Below are 21815 nucleotides of genomic sequence, written 5' to 3' on the forward strand. Positions count from 1 at the left end.
TTTTTTTAGGGTTTACCAAAGCAAATCATCACAGTTACCAGTGGCCCTCAGCCACTTAACCATTCTTTTCAAAAATTTCATTGTATAACAACTTGATGATCCAGGACCATTTGTTATTTTATGTCAACACTCTCTTTCTTCATTTTTCTTAATTTTCTTAATAGAAAATGTACTAATAACAGGCTGCCATACAACCAAGTTGATATAGTTAGTTGCGTGGTGGCTTATTATTGGCCAGAAACACATGATCCTAAATCATGTAATAATTTATTGATAAATTGAGGAAATCGTTCTATGTGTTATCAAGAATGCTAAGATCAAAGTCTGAATGGAGATCCAAGTTAGCACAAGGGATTCTCTTTTGAAGAGATCGATTGAGAGAGAGGACAAATTTGCTTAATACCCTAAGATAGCGATAGCTCGAGTCTTAAGAGTTCCATAGTTTCTAGTCTCTAGTTATTATTCTCATGTCCTCCCTTTTGGGTAAGGATCGTGGATCACGAGAGCTAACTTCCTTTTTTGTCTATGGTAACTTTACCTAATCGGATCAGACATCCCGTGAGTGGCCCGAGGCACTCCACTGCCTTTTTTCGAGGCAGTGGTGATGGTTTGCAGCGAGTTTTATCGGTCAATTAACACATTTAATGTGTTGTACAGTGTCTGCTAGCTAATTGAGTTCAACTATTGCATATTAAGTATTGTCTCCTCCTTGTGTAAGGTGATTAATTGGAACTCAGCCACATAGCTACTGATTCTCATATTCCCGCGATAAAAAAAAGGGAGGGAGGATTGGTTAGATCTTGCCTTCCTAGATCTCAACCCTGCATATCATATCCAAATAGTCGAGCGCCATTGGTGGTAGCTCCTAAATATTAGTTGTAGGTAGGTTTTCAGAACTCGATACATAATGGGCCACTCATAAGTAGAGAAAAAAACACTTCAATACTCATTCGTAGAGGGAAGCCCACTCATAAACCCAAGACAACTAGACTATCTATTTTTGTTGAGCTGGTTTGGGCCACTTAATAAAAGAAAAATCTTTGCATGACAAAAATTGATTGATCATCTGAAAGAGAGACTTACACTACCAAAAACAAGCTAAAACAACAGAAAATAAGAGTTCCAAAGCACTTTAGTAATGACCAACGGTCTTGTGACTTAGTGTTATTTCCTCTATCTTTCAAAGTGAATGGTGAGCGTTCGAGTTTCCAAATGAGCAAAATGAGTGTGTGAGTAGTGTGTGTATTTCTTGCCATTGAAAAAAGCACTTTTGTAATGTCTCTAGTTTAGTTTGGTGAGCTTGAAGCTCGACTCTACACCCTTCTAGAACCAAGAGGTTAGAAACATAATTATTTGAAAAAAAAAAAATAGATTTTTTCCATCCGGACTGAAAAATTAGGTGGGCCGATCTTGCTTGATAGCCCAAATCAGATGGGCTGATGGTGAGCGGACCGAATACGATTTGAATTCTGAACAGGCTAGGCCCAAGGTTAGACCATTCAACCATGACGACTGGCCCAAACTTTTCTAAGCAGGGAATTTAGAAAGAAATTGGGGTTCTATACTTCTATTGGGCCCAATCCCATTAGTCATCATATATGCCCAATAACGGGCTACTTCATTGACCCAATTCAACCAGTTCTAAATACTCGATTTGCTGAGCAGGGGGATAGAGAAGGAAAAAAAAAAAAAAAATGCAACAAGCACCAGCAGCTCAGGCGGCGTCGACGGCGATTCCCACCTCCTCGCCGCCGGAGTCGCAGGGATCTACGGCGGACGCGCCACCCAAACAAGTGGCGCTGGCAATGGACAGGCTGGGCCACGCTGCCCGTCTCATCGCCGACATAAGACTCGGGGCGGATCGCCTCCTCGAAGCCCTTTTCGTGACTTCACAGCCTCACCAGTCCAGCAAGCCCTTACATTTGATTCTTAAAGAGGAGGCCTCCATGCGACAACACCTCCAAGATCTCCGAACCATTGGTAACTAGTACTACTCTCGCTCACTTATCAGAAAACCTAGTAGTACTCTTCGTCAGTTCTCCATTTTGTTCTCTTTGTTAATTTCTAGGTTTAGGGTTTAAAGGTTTAAATTATAAGAAGTATCGATATAGTAGGCTCAAGCTATTTTAACGAGTATGCTCTTATCAAAATGAAAATCGATATTATGTGTGGTTATTCAGCGATCTTAGTGATTCGTAGCAAATACCTAACAAAGAGAAATATTAATCCATAATGAATCCAATTTCATTGATAAAATTTTCTAAATTTATACCAAAAAAGAACTTTTAAAATGGCTGGAAATGATGTGTTATTTTGGCCCAGATGCAGAGTGAGGTGGACAAAGTTGTTCTTAATATTTTAAGCTCCATTTTGATGTGTTTTCTGGAATACAATGGGAAAGGCATGAAATTTGGGCAACACAGTGGGAAGGTCTTAAAAATCCAGAAAGCATTAGAAGGTAGAAAACATAGAAGGACAGTTATGGACGTCGAAAATACACCTAGTGTTTGACTAATTGATAGTTAGTGGCTTTCATTCCAGTCCTAATTTGAATGACTGGAAATGGGGAGACAATATAGTCAAATACAAGTTGTTCAAATAACGGTTACGTTGTTTCAATGATTGGAAAACTTGTGTAAATGATGAAAGAACTAAGATACTCTTCTTGCACGAAATTTTATGATAGTAAAATATAGATATCGAACTACTATATTTTTTCCGATCCAATTCATAATAATGTTCAGGAATCATTCATTCTAATCACTATTCTATATAGAAATCTATTATAGAAGATTTAGTGATTCGCTGTAATATCCTAAATTTAAATTCTGCCCGTATTTGCTGTTATGATTCTTTCAGTGGATATTTTAGTTAATTTGCATATTTTATTGAGTGGTGAAACAAAATCTTGGAATATAATTGAATAGGAAAAATGGGTTCATTGAGTAGAAAATGGAAAAAATTAAAGTAAAAGAAATTGGGTCATTTTTACTTATTAAAAAAGAAGAAGAAAAGAAATTGGGTCATTTTTTGAGTTATGGCATGATTGATATTCACTTTTACTTTGGATATGTAACAGCTTAAGGTTTTATCTATATATTTTTATTTTGGATTGTGGTATGTAAAAGTTTATTACTTCAAATTAGTGGTGTTAAAGTGTTATTCGAGTTAATGTTTAATTGATAGTTGGACAATTAAAATTTGTATGTGGTGGGAATGTGTATTATTTTAATTAGATCGAAAAGTTGCTTCCAGGTGTTCCTACTAGTTTATGTAGAAAAATGTTTACTGATTACAATAGTTATATATGTATGTAGATATATACTCCCTCCGTCTCACAAAAAGTGTCCACCTTTCCATTTTTGGTTGTCCCAAAATAATTGTCCCAATTCAAAATTCAATGTACTATTTTTTTTAATATTCTTAATTTACCCCCTTGCCTTGAAGTTATAAAAGCATTTAAAGTTTGAAATAGACATCATGTGGACCCACCATAGAAGGGTATATTTGGAAATTCATTCCCTACCACTAAAATAAAAAAAATTAAAAACTACACTCTTAAAAAGTTAGTTTCCCAAAAAGGGACACTTTTTGTGGTACGGAGGGAGTATATACTAGTGGGTATAGGGAAAACGTGATGGACCCTTTTGTGGGTTGACTTGGTTATTAGTAACCAGTTTGGGCAATAGGTACATTACGTTCATGCAATGTTTCAAAAAAAAAAATTTATAATCATGTGTTGCGCCGAGGCAAAAGAAAACATAAAGGGGACTAAACCCAGGACTCTTGCCTGGGTATATAGCGCTGAGTCTAACTCTCTCTCTCTCTCTACATATATTTATATATGTGTGTGTGTGTGTATAAGGAGTGAACAGAAACGTGAGGAAATGAAGAAAAAGAAAAGCAGGAAAGAGAAAAAAAAACCTAGCCCCTCTTTCAATCCATCCTTCTCAAATTCAAGGCAAGGTGGTAGGAATTCAACAAGGGCCCAAGAATGAAAACTATTTATCACGGTGAACTCTACAGGGCTACAGTTTGAAAGGTCCGAATCGAATGAGTTTTGAAAAGTGGGTGTTTTGGGTCTAGCACTAGAGGTAGGGGTGTACTAATTGTCTTAACTCATAATTTGTGATTTGTGAGCATGAGCATGTTTAATTTGTGTTTTGCTTCTGTTTTGAGTTTTGTTAATCTTATGGTATTCGATGAAGTTTCATTAATTCAGATTTTTGTTTCTTTACTTTCTTTTATATTATTCTTTCAGCAACTATAACTGTATTCTTGTTTGAATGTGTTTGTTTATCTCAATTTAAGTTTGAAGAAATCTGGTACAATTAATAATTGTCATATTGTACTTTATTCTGTAGTTGCTATCTTTTTTGTGTATCTATTAGTTAACATTTGGGTTCTTGGATTGTTAAGATGTTGAATTTAATCGTCTATGTGATGGAATACATAACTCATGAGATAGACAATAAGCTACTGAATGTTATCTCATATTATGGTGTGAGATAATTTGATAAAATTGGTGTTCTTGTTGTGTGGAAAAATTGTTGGTTGTTGATGAGGTTGTGCGGCAGAAGCAAGGCAGGCTCCGGAGCCCTTGGGTGAAAGACTCAGAACTTGGCCTAGTTGTGTTGAATCCCATTGTGTTAGTAGCCCGTAAATTCGACAATTGTGTTATGGGATTTGCTTGAAAGCAAGCGGATGAGCATGTCTAGTCACGTACATAATTATATGATAACTACCACCTATATATGTATAGGTTGCCAACTAAATAAAGTGACACATGGCCGGGCATGTGGGTTCTGTTTCACTTGTAGGCTAGTTGGGTTGGAGAATTGAAAAAAAAAAAAAAGAAGAAGGAAGAAAACTTATATTCATATAATTAAAGTCTCCTAATGTGATATGTTGCCATGTGGCAAAAGAAGAGAATAAGTGAGAATAAAAACAAAAGTAATTAGATAAAAAAAAATGTTTCAGATTTTAAGGATGTTTAATTTAAAATTTTAATTTAGTTTCTTTTCTTTTATCACAAACCGGGTTTTGAAAACCAAGGCGTGACATTTGCTGTCGAACTTATTCCAATTCCAAGAGCTTGGATCGAATTGGTATTGATATTCTGATTCGATCTGAGCTCTCTTATAGAATTGCTCATTCTATGAGCGTTCTCAATATTATGCCTTGAAGAGGACTTGATCCTCCACTTTATTTAGCAAGAGATTTTGAGTCCCATGTGTCTAGCTAATGACAGAATACGTCCTTGTCAATTGGAAAGTGATTCCGTCCACATACTAGGCTAAAAACGGGCACTGCAAGTGGAAAAATGATTGCATGCCTAGCTTTTTTTTTTTCCTTCACGCTCGTGACTTTTGAGCTTGCTAGTTGGCATCTGCCTTTGCTGCATCAATGTTGATAACCATGATGATTTTATTAACTTGCTGAAACTAAAATTAACTATAACGTATATGTCAATCTTATTTCTGTCTGTGGTATTGATATTTCAAGTGTTATATGGTAGCACCATAAATTTTAAATCTTTCTATTTTTGATAGGAAGGCAGTTGGAGGATTCTGGGGTTCTCAATGAATCTCTTCGGTCACGAAGTAATTCTTGGGGCCTGCACATGCCATTGGTTTGCCCAGATGGCGCTGTTGTTGCATATGCATGGAAACGTCAACTTGCTGGCCAGGCAGGTGCATCTGCGGTTGACAGGACCAGGTAAGTTTCAAAATCTTGGGTATGATGATACTTCTATGGACTCTGGTTTTTTGTTTCCTGTTTATTTATTTATTATTATTGGTAAGTATTCCCACACACACATTCCCCACTGGAGCTTGAACCCTCAACCTCTCCTTTGCAGAGGAGGAGGATATACCACTCAAGCCAAGGCTTTGATGGTAAATTTCCTGTTTATTCACCATAACATTTGATTCGCTTCTTACTATTGTGGTGCTTTGATTTGATGAAATTATTGTTAGGAGTCAGTCTTCTTCCATTAGCTTGAATCAGGTAAGACTATGTTTGGTCAGTCTATATCTGATGGATCTATTATATAATGCAACACTGAAATTGAAATGCATGATACATTGATCTATGTTGATGAAAGAAAATATGCACATTTGGAGCTATATGCCTTGTAAATATGTAACCTTTTCTACCTAACCTTAAGTATTATTGATACAACAACAACAACCAAGCCTTTTCCCAATTGTTTGGGGTCGGCTACATGAATCCCATGTTTCCATTCCGCTCTATTTAAGGCCATATCCTCAGTCAATCCGCATGCTATCATAGCATAAGTTTTATTGATGCAAACTCTTAGTACCTTCAGTATTGATGACAATCTGTTACTTGTCCAAGAGTATGATCCTTTTAGGAGCATTATAATTGCAATGTACAGAATTCGCTCCCAGAAGCACCAAGTTAAAGCACTCCTGACAAAGAAATTACTCGAAAGACTATATAGTATTCCTGACAAAAGTTAACTTCAACTAGGAAAGGACTTTCTTTTTATTAGATAGAATATTTAAATGGGAGTGAGGCTTTGGACTGAACAGAGTGTTGGAATTGAGACCAAGGGCTGGGATGTTGACCAGAAGTATTCTAGAATTTTCCTAGACAGACTGAATTCCTGAGGGTCATTATTTATTTGATGTTAACTTATTACAAGTTGTCATTAATACGATGTTTTCCGTGAGAATTTTTTGAATGAACTATCCAAGAAGTTACCTCTTATTTTCAAACTCATCATGACGTGCTATGTCCTGACTTCTATTATATAAGTTTTGGCCGTTGCTTTGACTTTCTTAAGAGTGTGTTTTTGCCCTGCCAACAGTAGAACTGTAGCCTGTCTTCCCTGTCCCTTTCTGATGCTATGCATGTAACAATGTGTTACAGCATCTTTGGATTTATCTACTTTCTTAATTTCATTTTCTTTCTTCTAATTCTCTTGATATTCTTTTTTTTTTTTCATTGCTTTTTTTAAGTTGAAATTTGTTGCTTGTGCTATGATGATTCTTACTTTAAAATGTCCTATGTTTGTGGCTTTGACATGGCAAAGTTTTACTACCCATTTTCTTTTTCCATCTCATATCTGGCATGTTCTTGCATTCAATTAACCTAGAAAGGGTTATATGAATAGAAGTGAAGTACTCTAATGATCTCAAAATAAAGGCACATGTTTTACATTTCACACAAATAAGGGGATAAGGGGTGTTGGAAAAACTATGTACTCATGGCTGTGAACTTTTCCAGATTGGCTCTCAAGGCATTTACTGATCAGAAAAGGAGATTCTTTCCCCACCTTGACGATGGCTCCAGTAGTGAATCAGCTTTGAAGAAACATTGTGGTTCCCAAGGATCAACTGAGAGTCATCAGGAAGAGCTCAGTGATTACAGAACAGTGTCAGATATTCTATTGCATCTAGAAAAAGAAGTGCCAAATGTGAGAACTTTTACATACCAACGGTTAAATTGGTTAAAACGAGCTTCGTGTCTGCCTTCTTCAGCCAATGAGAGTTCCATAGAACCATTAAAAGAACATAGTTTTCATAGTTCAAGTAAATTAAGACAAGGATCAGTGGGCGTTGTTGCTGCTGATAAGGTTGCTGTAATTGAGTTGTTGTTTCCTTCCGTTTTTAGAGCTATAATATCATTGCATCCAGCTGGTTCTATTGATCCTGATGCAGTAGCGTTCTTTTCCCCAGATGAGGTAATTTTGATTACCAGTTGCAACTTTCGATTCTCCTCATTATCTTTTCAATTATAGATTGTTGCTTCAAGCATGTTCCATTAGTTCTAACAGTTCACCCTTAGAATATTGTTGCATCTGACCATTTAATTGCATCATGTTATTGTTTTCTGAGTTCTCTTAGAATCAAGCTACAAGTTACCTAAAATAAATTGTTTACCTTTTACAAAAGAAGAAAATGGCTTCATGTTCTTTTGCAGTGAAATTTTGATTACCTGTCTATATCAAATGTAATGTGTAAGTATTGGTGTAAATGATTTCGTTCAAGCAAATCATAGAAACTTATCGAGCTTGGCTTGCTTTAATGTTGATCAAGCTGTAACCATGTTATAGATTTTTCAAAGCTTAGCTTGGCCCTTTGAAGAATGGAACTCATAGATTGGGATAGGCTTGGGCTTGTTCATTAGTCTAAGAGTGGTAAGTATCTAAATTTGGTTTCAGGTAAAACTAGGCACTGGCATTACATATCCTCTCTTATATCTGAAGTTGGACAAGCACACCAGTCCAGAACTGAGCTTTACGAGATTGGACAACCCAAATGGGCCTATTTTTAAGTTTGAAAACCCAAATTTTGCACAATGTATATTTGAAACGTTGTTGGATCTTATCTAGATATGGTTGTGGAATGCACAATTGCCAGCTCTTTCAAACACTTGGATATAAGACATCGGGGTAAGATCCTTGTCATATGGAGCATGTCTGGACAGGGGACTCTAATTTATTTAATCAATATGGTACCTCAGTCTTCTTTCCTATTTTCAAGAAAGTCAATGAATTGGTGATATAACTCCTTAAATTGTCTCTTTTGGTTTATAGCTATCCTGAAGGCCTTTGGTTGTATGAGTGGTGATGACCGTAAGTATTATAGACCTCTTCATATGTCTGATGAGTTGTCTGGTAGCTCCAGGTCTACTCAGTTGTCAAGAATAAAAAAATTATACTGTAGTAAGTATAGGACGACAAGGTAGTTGCTGGTTTGTGTATAATTTGATGTATCTTATGGTTTGATGAGGTGAATCCTCGATGCTTTGGCCATGATCCCTTCTGAGGCTAAACTAGTGTTCTAAATTCACGACGGTGTTCCATACTGATCTACTGAAGAAGTGATTATTCTTATAACACTACATCAATTATGAATATAGTGATTCTGGACTTCGAGTTCTAGTGAACACTAGAACTGAGGTCTATATCCTTAAAATAACTTCTATGTGGTGGTCAGCTTTTTAATATTCCTGGTCTTACAAGTAAGCTGGTCACTTTAAAGCCTCCATTTCTTCCATGACTTTTTATCTCATGTGAATTGTTCTGATGCATGTAAGTTTTTATATCCTATTTTATTTTTGTTTTACATGCTTACTTGGAAGCTACATAATGAATTTCTTACTAGACTAATGCATCTAATGCAATAACCCTTTTGACTTTCTTTGAAGGGGGGGAGCTATGTGCATGCGAGGGGATTTTCTGTTTATCATGTGTTTAGACACATCACGGTAACAAATGTCATTGCTCTGCTTTACTTTTTTTACATATTGCTGGCATTCCAGAATATCCAGCACAGTTCAATTTCGCAGTTTAAACTTTATTAATTGCCTTATTGCAGGAACATGCTGCTATGGCTTTGCAGTATTTTCTTGGTATCAAAACCGAAACAGCTTTGCATTTTCTGATGGTACTCATGAAGATTTATAGCGTCCATCTTTACGTTAATATTCTATTTAATTAGATGAAAGTAAATTTTTTTTTTTTTTTGATGTATGTCTTTGTTCTTGTAGCACTGGATCTGCAGCTATCGGACTCTATTTACAAAAGCTTGCAGGTGCAGTTGTCTCCTTTCTGTTTTTAATGATTTATCCATTTGGTTTCTGTATTGGACTTCAATATGTTTCTTTGTGTTTGTGGTGCAGTAAGTGTGGGCGGCGATTGTCAATGGACAGGCAATCAGCTTTATTGTTACCTCCTGTTTATCGCCCTTACCGGAACTTCCCTGCGTGTAAAATCTCATCAACTCAAATAAATTCTTTGACAAAGGACCAAAGTACGGAGATCACTCAAGCTTATCACGTTGGATGTTTTTCGGAGGAAGCATAGTCCCATCCATTGATGCAGGTGTATTAGAATTGTAGTATTTGACATCCTTTTGAAATTGAAATTCATTTCCAGTAGGCCTCAAATGTAAATTTCAAGTTACCATTAGGGTTTTTTTTTTTTACTATATCTGTAATGTAAAACTAGTTTTGTTACCTTTGCTTTTTACCGAATCTTTTCAGATGAATTTCTTCTTGTTCATGCTTTGGGGTTTTTTTTTTTTTTTTTTTTTCTTCCCCTATTCTACTTGAAGCTTGATTAGGTAATAATTTTTGAACTTATTTTTGATTGGTTTGTTTTATTGTATGATTGTGGGGTCATTTTATATTTTGTGCAACAGAGTATTCTTTATATTAATTAGAGTGGTGTACACAGTCACGTACTAGTGTTACATATAATTAATTATGTGATCGATGCATCTTTTCTTTTCTTTATCCTCCTCTATGTTAACTTTTTGTTGGTTCATTTGTACTAGTGTTACATATAATTAATTATGTGATCGATGCATCTTTTCTTTTCTTTATTCTCCTCTATGTTAACTTTTTGTTGGTTCATTTGTTCTTTTTTTAGTGATTTCGTTGTATACTTTCTATACGTACGAATCGTCTGGTATCTGACTGTCATGGTTAACTATCTTTCTCTATATTTTTCTATAACATGTACACACTTTCCGGAATCTCACTGTTAATCAAAATGTCAATACAAATGCTTCAAACATTCTTCAATATAGTACTAATAGTCATATATATATATATATATATATATATATATATATATATATATAATTATATGTATATAATTTTATTTTTTTAGTTAGTTTAAAAAAATATTTTGTGATGCATCTTTTCTTTACTTTAATTATTCCTCTGCTATTCATTTTTTAAAGTAATTGTTAATTCATTTCAGCCTTCTTTCCTCTTTTTATTTAATAGGATTATCTTCTTAAAAATTAGTTATCAAATCATAATAACTTACTAATCTAATAACTTCGATAGCCCAGTGAGTTATTGTTTCCGATGAATTTGGGAGTGTCAGACTTCTGTTATCTGCATTTACTAATCTAATTTATAACCCTTCTCGCCTTCTAAAAAAAAAAAAATTTCATAATAACTTAGGCTTTCTGCATGGAATCATGGTTAACTAATATTAGCTTTTGCTTGATTCCTTGCTAATGTTCAAAGTGTCTCCACTCAAATACCAAAACCAGCATGTCAAGCAATCCCAAGAACAGATGCTGTTTTCTCTAAGCTTTTGAGAGTGATCTATAAAAACCCATTAAACACACCATTGTCAGAATCAAAAGCGATCAAAATTTATTATCCCCATACTTTTTTCTTCAGTTCATCAAACTCAACTTCGGTCCCCAACCTGCCATGGATTCATATGGCGGCCAAAGTTATCGTCCCTCAGCCTCTCGTTTAACAGTGGTGGCACACCTGTTTGGTATAATAGCACTCATCCTCATGCTCGTTTGGTTGCTGCATTATCGTGAGGGTATCGAACTGGATTCTGACAACTCATTTCGTGTCTTCAATGTAAGTGATGACTCCCTCTTTATTCAACCCTCTTGTTATAAGTGCCAAGAACTTTTCATATTTGACCGCCGGATTGTAAAATGTATTATACGATTCATTTGATTTTTTATAAATCTCAAAAAATTACTTCAATCCAGGGATTAGATATGAAGAGCTCGTGATTATTCTCGTAAGAGAGCTGATGCGTTGCTCTATATGTTATATCATATTCATGCACGTCAACTAACATTTAACTGCAATATGTTATATATGCTTTGGACAGGTCCACCCATTTCTTATGTTCTTTGGATTTATATTTTGTGCTGGTGAAGGTACAAATCGGTATTAATTTTCTATATGATCTCATTCCTTCTCTGTATGAACCACAATCTTCAGTTTGACAGTTGAAATTAAGGATGTTAAAGAAAATAATCTTTGTAATGAGGTTATATTCGACAGACATGAAATTTGAGTTTTGAAATTGAAAATAGTAGAATTAGAAAAAAGCAACTCAGAAAATTGAACCAAAATTTTCTTTCCAATTCCAGGTCGCCAAACACTATGTTTGGCAGGCATGGAATTGGAAATTTGGAATTAAAATAGATGAAATTAGAGAAAAACAATTCAGAAAATTAAACAAAAATTTTCTCTAATGCCACCAATTCCAATTCCAAGCTTCAATTTCATGCCGCCAAAACACAGCCTAAGAGTAGTAGTTACAAATTCCAACCCTATTCTTATTTTGTCTTTTTGGCCAATAAATTAGTAGTAAATGTCTTGGAAAAAATGACGTGTAATTCAACTGTTAGACTAATATGACTATTTGATGTGAATGAGAGTTGACGTGAGGTAGGGTCGACGTCATGTTAGCCCCCACTCACGTCAAACAGTTGGAGTCGTCCGATTAAATATATGTAATTATGTATATTGTTGATCCGAACAGCAATGATGGCGTGGAAGACAGTAGCAGCAGACAGGAACGTTCGGAAGTTTGTTCACATGTTTCTCAACTTGGTAGCTATTTGTCTGGGGATTGTTGGGATACATGCTGCATTCAAGTTTCATAAAAAGGAGAATATAAAGAATATGTATAGCTTGCATTCATGGATAGGCATGGGCACCTTTTGCTTGTTTGGCTTGCAGGTAACTAACAACACCAAAAACAAGCCTTTCCAGTTCATATTATACACTTTCTTACAAGGCTCAAAAGTGATTTTGACAATTTGTTTGCAGTGGTTGTTTGGTTTTTTCCTATATATGTTTCCAAAAGCAACACAAACAACAAGGGCAAGGGCGCTTCCGTGGCACATAAATGGCGGTAGAGCACTCCTGTACATGGCGATAATCGCTGCCGAGACTGGGTTGATGGAGAAAGTTACATTCTTGGAGATGCAGCATCCGAGGGAAGCTCGTTTAATCAACTTTCTGGGACTGGCAATCCTCCTCTTCGGCCTCACAACCGATCTTTCTATTGCTCTGGCTCGTTACGTTTAGTTTCTATCCTATTAATGTCATAAAACATACATTTGATTTACTTGTTTTTATGTTGTAAGTAAGGTTCATCAAGCAGGTTCCAGTGCCAATTTGGATCACGCACTTGGAATCAGTTGGATAAATTGGATTGTTGTGTACTTGTGTGTGCTTTCATTAATTCATGATTTTATTAATATATTCTTAGAAACAGAAAAGCAGAGTCTTGATTCTTTTCTTGCTTTAGAACATTTGCATCTGAATACCTTCTGGGGAAAAAGAAAAAAATTGCATCTGAATTAGCAAATTCAAGTACCTACCTAGCAAAAAGACACATTTAACAAGCAACAGAAAGAATCAATTTGAGTAGTAACATTCATCAGCAATCTATAGAATAGATCAAACCAATACCAACTTGACTTGATGGATTTGAATCCCTACTTCCATTTCACACCACCACCCCAACCTAAAAAAGGAAGTTCATGAACTGATCCGACTGTGCGGCCGGTTTAGCAATTTCTGAGTCCGGTTGCCGGACAAAGTAGCCAGCCAGCCACCATGTTGGATCATGAAACTACTTTCCTATACTCTGCCATTCCAAAAAGCTTGAAGCTTTTAAAGTCATATAGCACAACCTGTGAGAACCAGGTAGACTATGCCCTTTTACCTTTCACCACAAAGCCTTGGGACAATGGGACTCATAATTTTAAACACTTCAAAGAGTAGCTTACCATGGGATTTCTATTTTTATTTTTATTTTATTATTAATTTTTTTTTTCTAAGTGGTGTCTCTTCCTCCAAGATAGAAGGTTTTGTGCCAAAGGGACAAAAGGGTGCGTTTGTAATTTCATACCCACCCCACAGTCAGAATAGTTTATTTCATATTAAATTAAAAGAATTTCCAACTGTCAACTGTACAAGACGAAGCATTAAACATAAGATGATGTTACTTGTAAAATATGTCTCCAATGCATGACCTTCATTTTTTAACCTTGCTGGTCTCGCGTGCCCATGCGTCTATAGGTATCAATACATACATAAATATTCATATCTATATATTGAGGAACTCTATATAGTGTCCACGTTTTAATAATTTCTGTATGTACTTGGTTAGGAGCGTGTATAGAAAGTTTGGTAGGAATCTATCAGAAACATTGTTTAGCCGTGCGGACAATGCTGTTCCTTCCAAAACTACAAATTACAACTGTATGAATCACATACACTTCTCGGATTTGCCATCTTTGAATTAGCCGGCTGGACACGGTTTTTATATATATATATATATATTTTGTCGATTTTCATCTTATATTTGGAGACAAGACATCTCACATTGTGTATAACAACATTTTCATCACCTAGTTTTTCGTAGTTACTGACGTATTGAAACAATTAAGATTCCTCTGCATCCCCGCCTTCTACATATTGAGGATTTCAGGACCCTGCAGAACTCATCTCTCTCACTCACACACACACACACAAACAGAGAGAGAGGTGGAACAATGCCTTACAAAAGTCGTTCTAGCTTTCAACTGTCTGCGTTACCAGTTACCATCTTCGCACATTTGATAGTCATAGCAGTGACTACCCTTGTGCTCGTTTGGCTCCTTCACTTTCGGGAAGGCCTCGCTTTCAAATCAGTCATCAAAGCAAAGATTTTCAATGTAACTTCATTCATTGGACTACTTTTCAACACTCATATTCAATCATTTTTATATGTATGGTTCATATTTCTAACCGTCTATGTAATTTTATGTTTCTCTATTTTACAGGTGCACCCACTTCTAATGACAGTTGGATTCATTTTAATGGGAGGAGAAGGTAAGAAAAAGCCTAAAAAAATTATTCCAACAGCAGTCCATGAAAACAATTTTCTACCATCCACGTTCATGTTCTTTCTTTTAGAGGCTCGGTCTTTCCCATATCAAGATCTTGGTTCTGGAAATCATAAACTCAAAAGGTTGTAAATTAAGTTTAACCATGGAGTTTTAAAAATGAATATCATGATTATAAAAGGTATCTTTTGGGCATCACATGGAAAAGAAAGCAGACATCATCTGTATTGATAGTATTCATTGCATACAACAAACGGTAGTATTTATCAGTTTATTCAGATCATTCTATAAGACAACTGATTTTATTTTGTTTCTCTTCAAAGGCCATGGTTGGGATTTAATGGTGGCCTTTGTTTGTTGTTAGCATAAACTTCTTTTTACTTTATAGTTCTGTTTTCACCCTTATTTTGTAGTGTTGCTTCTTCTTAGGCATTTTTGTTGTTAACACAATAAAGACAAAAAGCAAGTTTGGACTAACAAGAATTTGATTTGAATCAGCTATCATGGCATACAAGTCAATCCCAGGAACAAGAAATGTGCAAAAAGGGTTTCACCTGACATTGCATTTCATCGCTTTTCTTTCTGGAATTGTTGGAATATATGCAGTTTTCAAGTTTCATAACGAGCTTGACATTCCAGATATGTATACCTTGCATTCTTGGCTTGGCATGTCCACCATCTGTTTATTTGGCCTGCAGGTAATAATACCTTTATATCAGATAAAAATGATATTAAAGTCGGTACATATATATTTACCACTAGGCTGACCGCTACAATGTGACCTTTGACAGTGGCTCATAGCTGCCTTCTCCTTCTGGTGGCCTCGTGCAGAGAAGCAGTCAAGGGCAAGGCTTGCTCCGTGGCATGTTTTCTTAGGCATGGTCATCTTCCTCATGGCAATACTGAGTGCTGAGACAGGTTTGCTGGAGAAATTTCTCTTCCTAGGCCTCTACCGCAGCCGAGAAGCAATGATAGTGAACTTCACTGGACTACTATTACTCATCTTTGGAATATCTGTTGGTCTCACTGTTCTCCTTCCGCAGAGTTAATAGCAAAGCTCGAAATTATGTCTATCTTCATGGCTCTTGTAAGTTGATTATGTTTGTAGACAATTTGCTAAAAATTTGTTATTGATTACTAGAATAATAATTCCATTCTAGTGAATGTTCAACAAACAATAATAGAAAGTAAAAGAGTGTCTCTATTTGTTGTGGGATGATGTTCCCTGTACACTTGGTAAATAAAACTTATGGTTACCAGTTCAGTTGGCTAGGATGGTATTCTGGGAAGTTTGTGAACGGGGGTGGAACTCAGCTCTCTGATATCCATACGGACCATACTTTCAGTGCCCGAGTGCCATTTGTTGATGATGATAGTCTTCATTTTTTTTCCCTGAGCTTTGTCAGCAGAAGGGTGGTAGTGATTGTGGTTGTTTTGGTCTATTTCGTATTACTAGGCCTCTGTTTGCTAAGAGGCGTGGCTAGATGTATTGGTGTTATCTTTCATTATTTTTTTCACCATTTCTGGGTTCTGGAAATGGTCGTTTCAATTGTATTGCGAGGGTATGCCCTCTTTGGCTGCCTTATATTCTTTCTTTTTTGGTTCAATGAAATCAATCTTAGGAGAAAAAATAAACTTATGGTTAGAAAAGTATGATGCTGAAGCCACAGAGCAATGTGTCACTTTATGACTTGTTTCATATTCCAAATCTATAACCAGACTAGTTTTCATGAACATCAAATGATTTAAGAAATCCCATAACCAGATTGAGTGCTGAGACAGGTAAATAAATCGATACTCAATACAACTGTGTTTTGAGACAATAAGTATCATGGAGCATAGGACCTGGGGACCATGTAATCTCCAGTTTCCAAGATACCATCTGGGCAAGAGCACCTGTGTGTGCGCGCATGCGTGCCCAGGCATGTGTGAACACTGAACTTGTAGTTGAAAAAATTCTTATATACTTGTTCGATCCTACACTAAGGACTGCTTGCAAGATTTAGGTATTAAGTCTGGGTTCCACACAACATTTAATTTGTCCTCATATGAAAATGTCAATAGAGAAAATAAAAAAGGAGGATAGAATATACAATAAATCCTTTCCTGTAACACTGACTTGGAAAATCCAATGCACCACCTGCTGCATCACTTCAGATCCAACCAGGTGGAATACACTGAAGTAGGATAACTGAATGTTCCTTTATTTCACCATACATTATGTAGCAAGAAAACAGACAACAGCTTGAGATTTAAGCACAGTAACTTACCTTTTGCAATAGATAATTCTATAAAGTTTTAACAGGTTCATATAGTCTTGTCAGAAATGATGTTTCAGACCTTTTTATTCGAACTGTCAATTTGCAATTCGATCATTCAGAAGGCAGAAGAAAGGAAAGAAAGTCTGAGATCTTACAACTTAAATAAATACTTGATTTGCATTCAAAGAAACACCAAATCCAAAATATCTGAAATCGATTTCACTTGAAAAAAAAAAGGGGGAAAAGAAAATTGCTATACCCAGTGCTGTTTTGTGGCCTCCATTCTCTCCAACAGACCTGCAATATCAGCTTGCATTCTCATCTTCGTCTTGGAGTAATCAAACTGTGAATGTTCTAAAATCTTAAGCTCCTCCAAATTTTTCCTTCGTCGCTCCTCAGTTTCCTGCAAACACAGTTTGAATTTGGCAAGCTTCTCAGCCTCTTCTTCCAATTTCTCACTCTTCATCCACACCATCCGCCTGTACCCCTCCGCTTCTCTCCGTGCTTCATCTGCTCGACTTTGGAACATTCTCACTTCCACTTCCTTAATCCGTACAATGCCTTCCAAGCTGTCAAAACCATCTTTCTTTGATAACTTAACCAGCCACTCATCTTCATCCACTTTATCGCTCACTAGGGAAACTTTCAGACCACTCTTATTGAAATCACGAGACAAAAAATCCTGGCTTCCACTTGAAGGGCTCATGTTGTAAAGGGAAGAGTTTGGAGGGAGAGAATTGGGTGCTGGAAGAGGGGCTCCATCCTTCCTAAGGCTAGCTTGAGTTCCTGTCAAGTCTTCCGAAGGGACACTAGTAGCAGGAAAGTCTGACACACCATCTGTATCTAATGATCACAAAATCCATCAGATTCATATGTCATGATACTATACAGCAAAGAAAGTATACTATACAGCAAAGAAAGTATACATATATGAAATAATCATTCATAGAGATCAAGCAAGATAAACAAATCTAATATAAAGATTAAAGCATGAGAGAGAAACCTGTTACAAGTTAAAGGGAGGAAATCTTCTAAAAGTGTAATCAACATCCAATTATGGTCACAGATCATTTTGAAAGCTAAGAATGTTTGTTGCCTGAGCAACCGCAAACTGAGCAAGGTCATATAAAAATGTATCCAGTAGTACTGAATTACTAAAATGTGAGTGTCTCTGGAGTTGCTACATTTAATAATACTATTGAACACAATCTTCTAATGAACAATATTTTTTTTTTGTCACAATCTTCTAATGAACTTAAAAAAGTAACACCTAAGAAGCTACTCCTATTGAGCTCTGTATGAGGACAAAACAGAAGGTTGCATATTTTCATTTTGAAACACAAGAAAACAAATACTAGTTTTTATTTTTTCCAAAGATTTCCAAAACATGCTTTACGTGACAAATGGAATTGCTCAAGTGGACTGGGCCACCAAGCTCAAAGACATGATTGCAAGTCCAAATTTTTAAAAATTCCCAATTGTTAAGTTCCATATCCTCTAAAATTCTATGGTTTTAGTTGTTTAATCTCTACTTCATAAAAGAGTTTCTTCTTGTATGGGTCTAAGTATTTCTAATCAGGGCATGCTTTGATTTGTTTCATTTGTTATGCTTTATTCGGTCATAAAAAAATTCCATCTCCAATATTACACGTCTATTTAGTTTCTAGTGGTTGGATATAGAGAATAATATCCGTTTCTCATTCATGTGGATATTTTTATACTGTTCTCCAGATATCATCCGGCCGATTTTATTCCCAATTATAGTCGTTTCCCAAATGTTTAAAACTTAGGTAGTTTGCCACAGACTACCTAACTATCGATATTATTCAGAACTTGAGCCTATCTTATTTTGCCTATCTGAATAGAGCAAGATTACTAAATACACAGTCTCAAACCCACCTAGCACCCTACAAGAAAAATCTAAAGCAGACATAGGCCACACAACCTCAGTCACTTCTTTCAGATTCCATCTTCATTCTGATTCCTCATTGGTTGACATCGTTAAAATGATAAGATCTAAGCACTCACACCATACTTTTTAATTTTTACCATCATTTTAATGTTTAATTTAAACTCTGATTTGGTTCTTCATCTGTTAACAGAGAATCTGTGATATGGTCAATCCAGCTTGGGTTGCAACCTGAATGCTATAGGTTGACACACTGCATTTTTCGTTGTTTTCCAGGGCTTTACTAGCAAACATTCTTTTCATACTAAGAACAATTAGCATTTCCTCAGTTTGAATGAAAATTATCATATCAGCTTTCATATGGAATTATGGATGCAGTTACAATTCGCATAGTATTAAATTTCAGCACTATCAAGTATATTTTGAAAGATAAGATTAACAAGCATACTAAGAAACCATCCTCATCTGAAAAATATCATGCATATTTAGGTCTGCCAAATGTAAATACTCAAAAAGAGAATTATCATGTCATATCCTTATTATCCCATAAATTTGGTTCTACTACCATAGAATGGTTTTGCTGTAAAAACTATTCAATTTCCAATACACTTGAATAAAATCATCCATTTTACCTATTTGAATTAATAAGGAGTAACTAATATAAATGAGAAGTAAAGTTCCATAAGCATGATCTGGAGACTTACGGTTGAAAAACTGAAAGATGAAATTGCAAACTTTTGAAGGAGACATCATTCTGTTTTCGAGCTTGCAGAGCATCACATCCGCCTTTTTATGCAGTTCCTTGCCTCTATAATCTTCACTTCCTTGAAAAATTTTCCTAACACAGTCAAGCTCCTTTATCAGGGTTTCTAGACCCCAGTCCTTTGCACAAGATATAAACACATCCTTAATGAAGCCAAACATCTCTGATGCATGACCACACCCGAGGCAGTGAAAATGCATCTCTGTAAACCCTGATGGCTCCTTTAAGCTGGGACCTGTTTTTATGAGATTCCTCTGAATGCCACAGGCAGTGTGGCACCAATGGGAACAGACATCACAGCCAACCCAAGTGCAAGTATTGTTGGCACAGTCAAAGTTCAAACAGACTGTACACATGCACTCACTGCAAAATCCCTTCTTTGTTGAGCATATCTTGCAGTCACAGTCATCAACAGGTAATAACCTCTTGCAATTCACATTTCGACATCTTTCAAGTAAGAAAATCTCCACTAGTTCGGTTGTGGGAAGGCAAACTTTGCCAGACAAGAAGCTTCCAAGAGCCATTTTTATTGCAACCAAAATCTCCAGCTGATTTTTATGAGACTTTGAGAGGGACTCTTTGGTAAGATCTGATCTTCTCTCAAGCCGGTTCTGGAAGACCAACAATTCATCTCTTTTCTCAGGTGTCCTGATGAGATTCTTTAAGTATTCCTTTGTGGATTCCACTGTTTCATCAGGAAGCTCTTGAATTATTTGAGCCATGACAGGAATGGACTCCGACACAATTTCCCAAAGAATCCTCTCTGGTCTAGAGATCTTACGCGCTCTCGCTCCATCTAGAGGAGTCTCCAAGCCTCTTACATGCTCAGAACGGTTTCCTCTTGAATCACCGGACCAAGTGTCCATCCCAGGCGTTGCAGGCAATTCAGATGGGAAAAATGAATGATTATCGGAGCTCATTGTTGGATAAAGAGTGTTAGATGAATCCTTATTGACAGGTTGCATCGATGAGAAACCACCACCACCATGATTGGACAATGCAACCCCATCTCCAATTGGTCTAAATCGACTATGAACTGAACCATTAGTCCCCTCCCCACAATTCCAAATTTGATCACACTCTCTCCTATGACTCCCCGGTGAATACTCATAATTCTCGGTTGAGTTTCGGGTCAGAGAGCAACTGGGATTGTGTGAAAATGGGTGAGAATATGAACATGACAGCGAAGCCGCAGTAAAATCATTAGAGTATGCGGTTAGGGTATTATAATTTGATGGCGCCAAAGATTGTACACTCCCACTAGGTTTCAACTGAGCAGGGAGATCAAAATTTTGTGCTAGAGAGAGTGATACATCAGGCAAAGCTAGAGAAAGATTAAGAGTCTCTACCTTTGGCTTCTTCTTCTCTTTATGCTCTCTCTTTATTTCTTCATCCTCAATCTCCCTCTTAGATGAATGTCCTCTTATCTCATTCAATTGTAAAAAATCTCTCTCTACCCATCTATTATCTTCTCGATTTTGATCAACTGAAACCACTTCCACTTCTTTTCCTTTGTAATTCAGTAAATTTTTTCCAGGAAACTGTTTTTCTGAAAAACCCAATTTGGAATTATCACAGAGATAACTCAAGGTCAGTTCTTGGGAGCTAAAATTCCCAGATTTTGCGGGTTTTGGTTGAAACCCATCCCGACCAGTCCCTAAATCTCCCAGAAAATCGATACCCTTTTCGGAAAATTCGATTTTTTCATCTGGGTATTCCAGATTTTGGTCGGAACTGTGCTCTTTGATCTTGCACGGAGAGTTATCCCCTACACAGAGACCATCACTTGAAATATCTCTCTCTTTCAACATGGTTACAAAAATTGGAGATAGAGAAAGATGAGAACGTACCAGAGACAGCAAAGTTCCGAAATTTTGAGAGAATCTTTGTCCTATGGTGTTGCTTTGATGCTCGTTGCTTTAAGTTAGAATACAGAAATAAGCCATTGTTTGAAGTTGATTTACTTCGGGTGGTCCCACGTTGTGCTTGTGTTGAAAACTTCACACACACACACACACACACACACACCCCACACACTTTCTTTGACCAAATCAATCTAAGAACGTTCACATTCAATAGCCAAAATAGTGATAATGGGAACAGAGCGACTCTATCGGACTCGTACTTACTATTAAATGTTAGACCTAGAATTTTATTTGGGTGACATAAAAGCATATAGTTTTGATTTGCGGGAATTTGGATATCATTTATTGGTCCAATGAATACATAAC

General features: G+C 36.4%; 4 protein-coding genes across 5 annotated transcripts; 3 read left to right on the plus strand and 1 right to left on the minus strand.

The window, feature by feature from the left end:
- The first annotated feature begins 298 nt into the window (after positions 1-298).
- LOC132302443 (mediator of RNA polymerase II transcription subunit 27) lies at positions 299-10036 on the plus strand. The gene is made up of 7 exons (XM_059799311.1): positions 299-1980; positions 5553-5718; positions 7255-7711; positions 9181-9240; positions 9351-9419; positions 9523-9566; positions 9655-10036. The coding sequence occupies exons 1-7, from the start codon at positions 1695-1697 to the stop codon at positions 9836-9838; spliced, it is 1266 nt and encodes a 421-aa protein (XP_059655294.1). The 5' UTR covers positions 299-1694; the 3' UTR covers positions 9839-10036.
- A 781-nt stretch (positions 10037-10817) lies between these two features.
- On the plus strand, positions 10818-13037 carry LOC132302444 (probable transmembrane ascorbate ferrireductase 3). Its single transcript, XM_059799313.1, has 4 exons — positions 10818-11370; positions 11633-11681; positions 12293-12492; positions 12583-13037. Exons 1-4 carry the CDS (start codon positions 11209-11211, stop codon positions 12841-12843), a joined length of 672 nt encoding a protein of 223 aa, XP_059655296.1. The 5' UTR covers positions 10818-11208; the 3' UTR covers positions 12844-13037.
- Positions 13038-14142: 1105 nt separating this feature from the next.
- LOC132305545 (probable ascorbate-specific transmembrane electron transporter 1) lies at positions 14143-16314 on the plus strand. Its single transcript, XM_059803175.1, has 4 exons — positions 14143-14480; positions 14589-14637; positions 15150-15349; positions 15443-16314. Exons 1-4 carry the CDS (start codon positions 14319-14321, stop codon positions 15698-15700), a joined length of 669 nt encoding a protein of 222 aa, XP_059659158.1. The 5' UTR covers positions 14143-14318; the 3' UTR covers positions 15701-16314.
- Positions 16315-17063: 749 nt separating this feature from the next.
- Positions 17064-21492, minus strand: LOC132302445 (protein OBERON 3-like). 2 transcript variants are annotated; one of them, XM_059799315.1, is made up of 2 exons: positions 19526-21492; positions 17064-17749 (listed from the first exon to the last, which is right to left on the minus strand). In XM_059799315.1, exons 1-2 carry the CDS (start codon positions 21393-21395, stop codon positions 17166-17168), a joined length of 2454 nt encoding a protein of 817 aa, XP_059655298.1. In that variant the 5' UTR covers positions 21396-21492; the 3' UTR covers positions 17064-17165. The 2 variants fall into 2 exon arrangements, with proteins under 2 accessions (XP_059655298.1, XP_059655297.1); XM_059799314.1 differs by having other exon boundaries at positions 17064-17755.
- Between the last annotated feature and the right edge of the window lie 323 nt (positions 21493-21815).

Source organism: Cornus florida, unplaced genomic scaffold, assembly GCF_030987335.1.
Source record: "Cornus florida cultivar Cherokee Brave unplaced genomic scaffold, ASM3098733v1 CherokeeBrave_3.0.0_Hap2_Chr04, whole genome shotgun sequence".
NCBI classification, from domain to species: domain Eukaryota; kingdom Viridiplantae; phylum Streptophyta; class Magnoliopsida; order Cornales; family Cornaceae; genus Cornus; species Cornus florida.

What these genes read in the sequence shown, in the direction of transcription:
- LOC132302445 (XM_059799314.1), bottom strand. Translation starts at nt 21,395, where the DNA reads ATGTTGAAAGAGAGAGATATTTCAAGTGATGGTCTCTGTGTAGGGGAT. An exon ending in CATCTTTCAGTTTTTCAACC is followed by an intron (nt 17,756 to 19,525) that starts GTAAGTCTCCAG and finishes TGTGATCATTAG; the next exon opens with ATACAGATGGTGTGTCAGAC.
- LOC132302443 (XM_059799311.1), top strand. Translation starts at nt 1,695, where the DNA reads ATGCAACAAGCACCAGCAGCTCAGGCGGCGTCGACGGCGATTCCCACC. An exon ending in TCTGCGGTTGACAGGACCAG is followed by an intron (nt 5,719 to 7,254) that starts GTAAGTTTCAAA and finishes GAACTTTTCCAG; the next exon opens with ATTGGCTCTCAAGGCATTTA. An exon ending in CGTTCTTTTCCCCAGATGAG is followed by an intron (nt 7,712 to 9,180) that starts GTAATTTTGATT and finishes CTTTCTTTGAAG; the next exon opens with GGGGGGAGCTATGTGCATGC.
- LOC132302444 (XM_059799313.1), top strand. Translation starts at nt 11,209, where the DNA reads ATGGATTCATATGGCGGCCAAAGTTATCGTCCCTCAGCCTCTCGTTTA. An exon ending in ACTCATTTCGTGTCTTCAAT is followed by an intron (nt 11,371 to 11,632) that starts GTAAGTGATGAC and finishes TGCTTTGGACAG; the next exon opens with GTCCACCCATTTCTTATGTT. An exon ending in TTTGCTTGTTTGGCTTGCAG is followed by an intron (nt 12,493 to 12,582) that starts GTAACTAACAAC and finishes ATTTGTTTGCAG; the next exon opens with TGGTTGTTTGGTTTTTTCCT.
- LOC132305545 (XM_059803175.1), top strand. Translation starts at nt 14,319, where the DNA reads ATGCCTTACAAAAGTCGTTCTAGCTTTCAACTGTCTGCGTTACCAGTT. An exon ending in TCAAAGCAAAGATTTTCAAT is followed by an intron (nt 14,481 to 14,588) that starts GTAACTTCATTC and finishes TCTATTTTACAG; the next exon opens with GTGCACCCACTTCTAATGAC. An exon ending in TCTGTTTATTTGGCCTGCAG is followed by an intron (nt 15,350 to 15,442) that starts GTAATAATACCT and finishes GACCTTTGACAG; the next exon opens with TGGCTCATAGCTGCCTTCTC.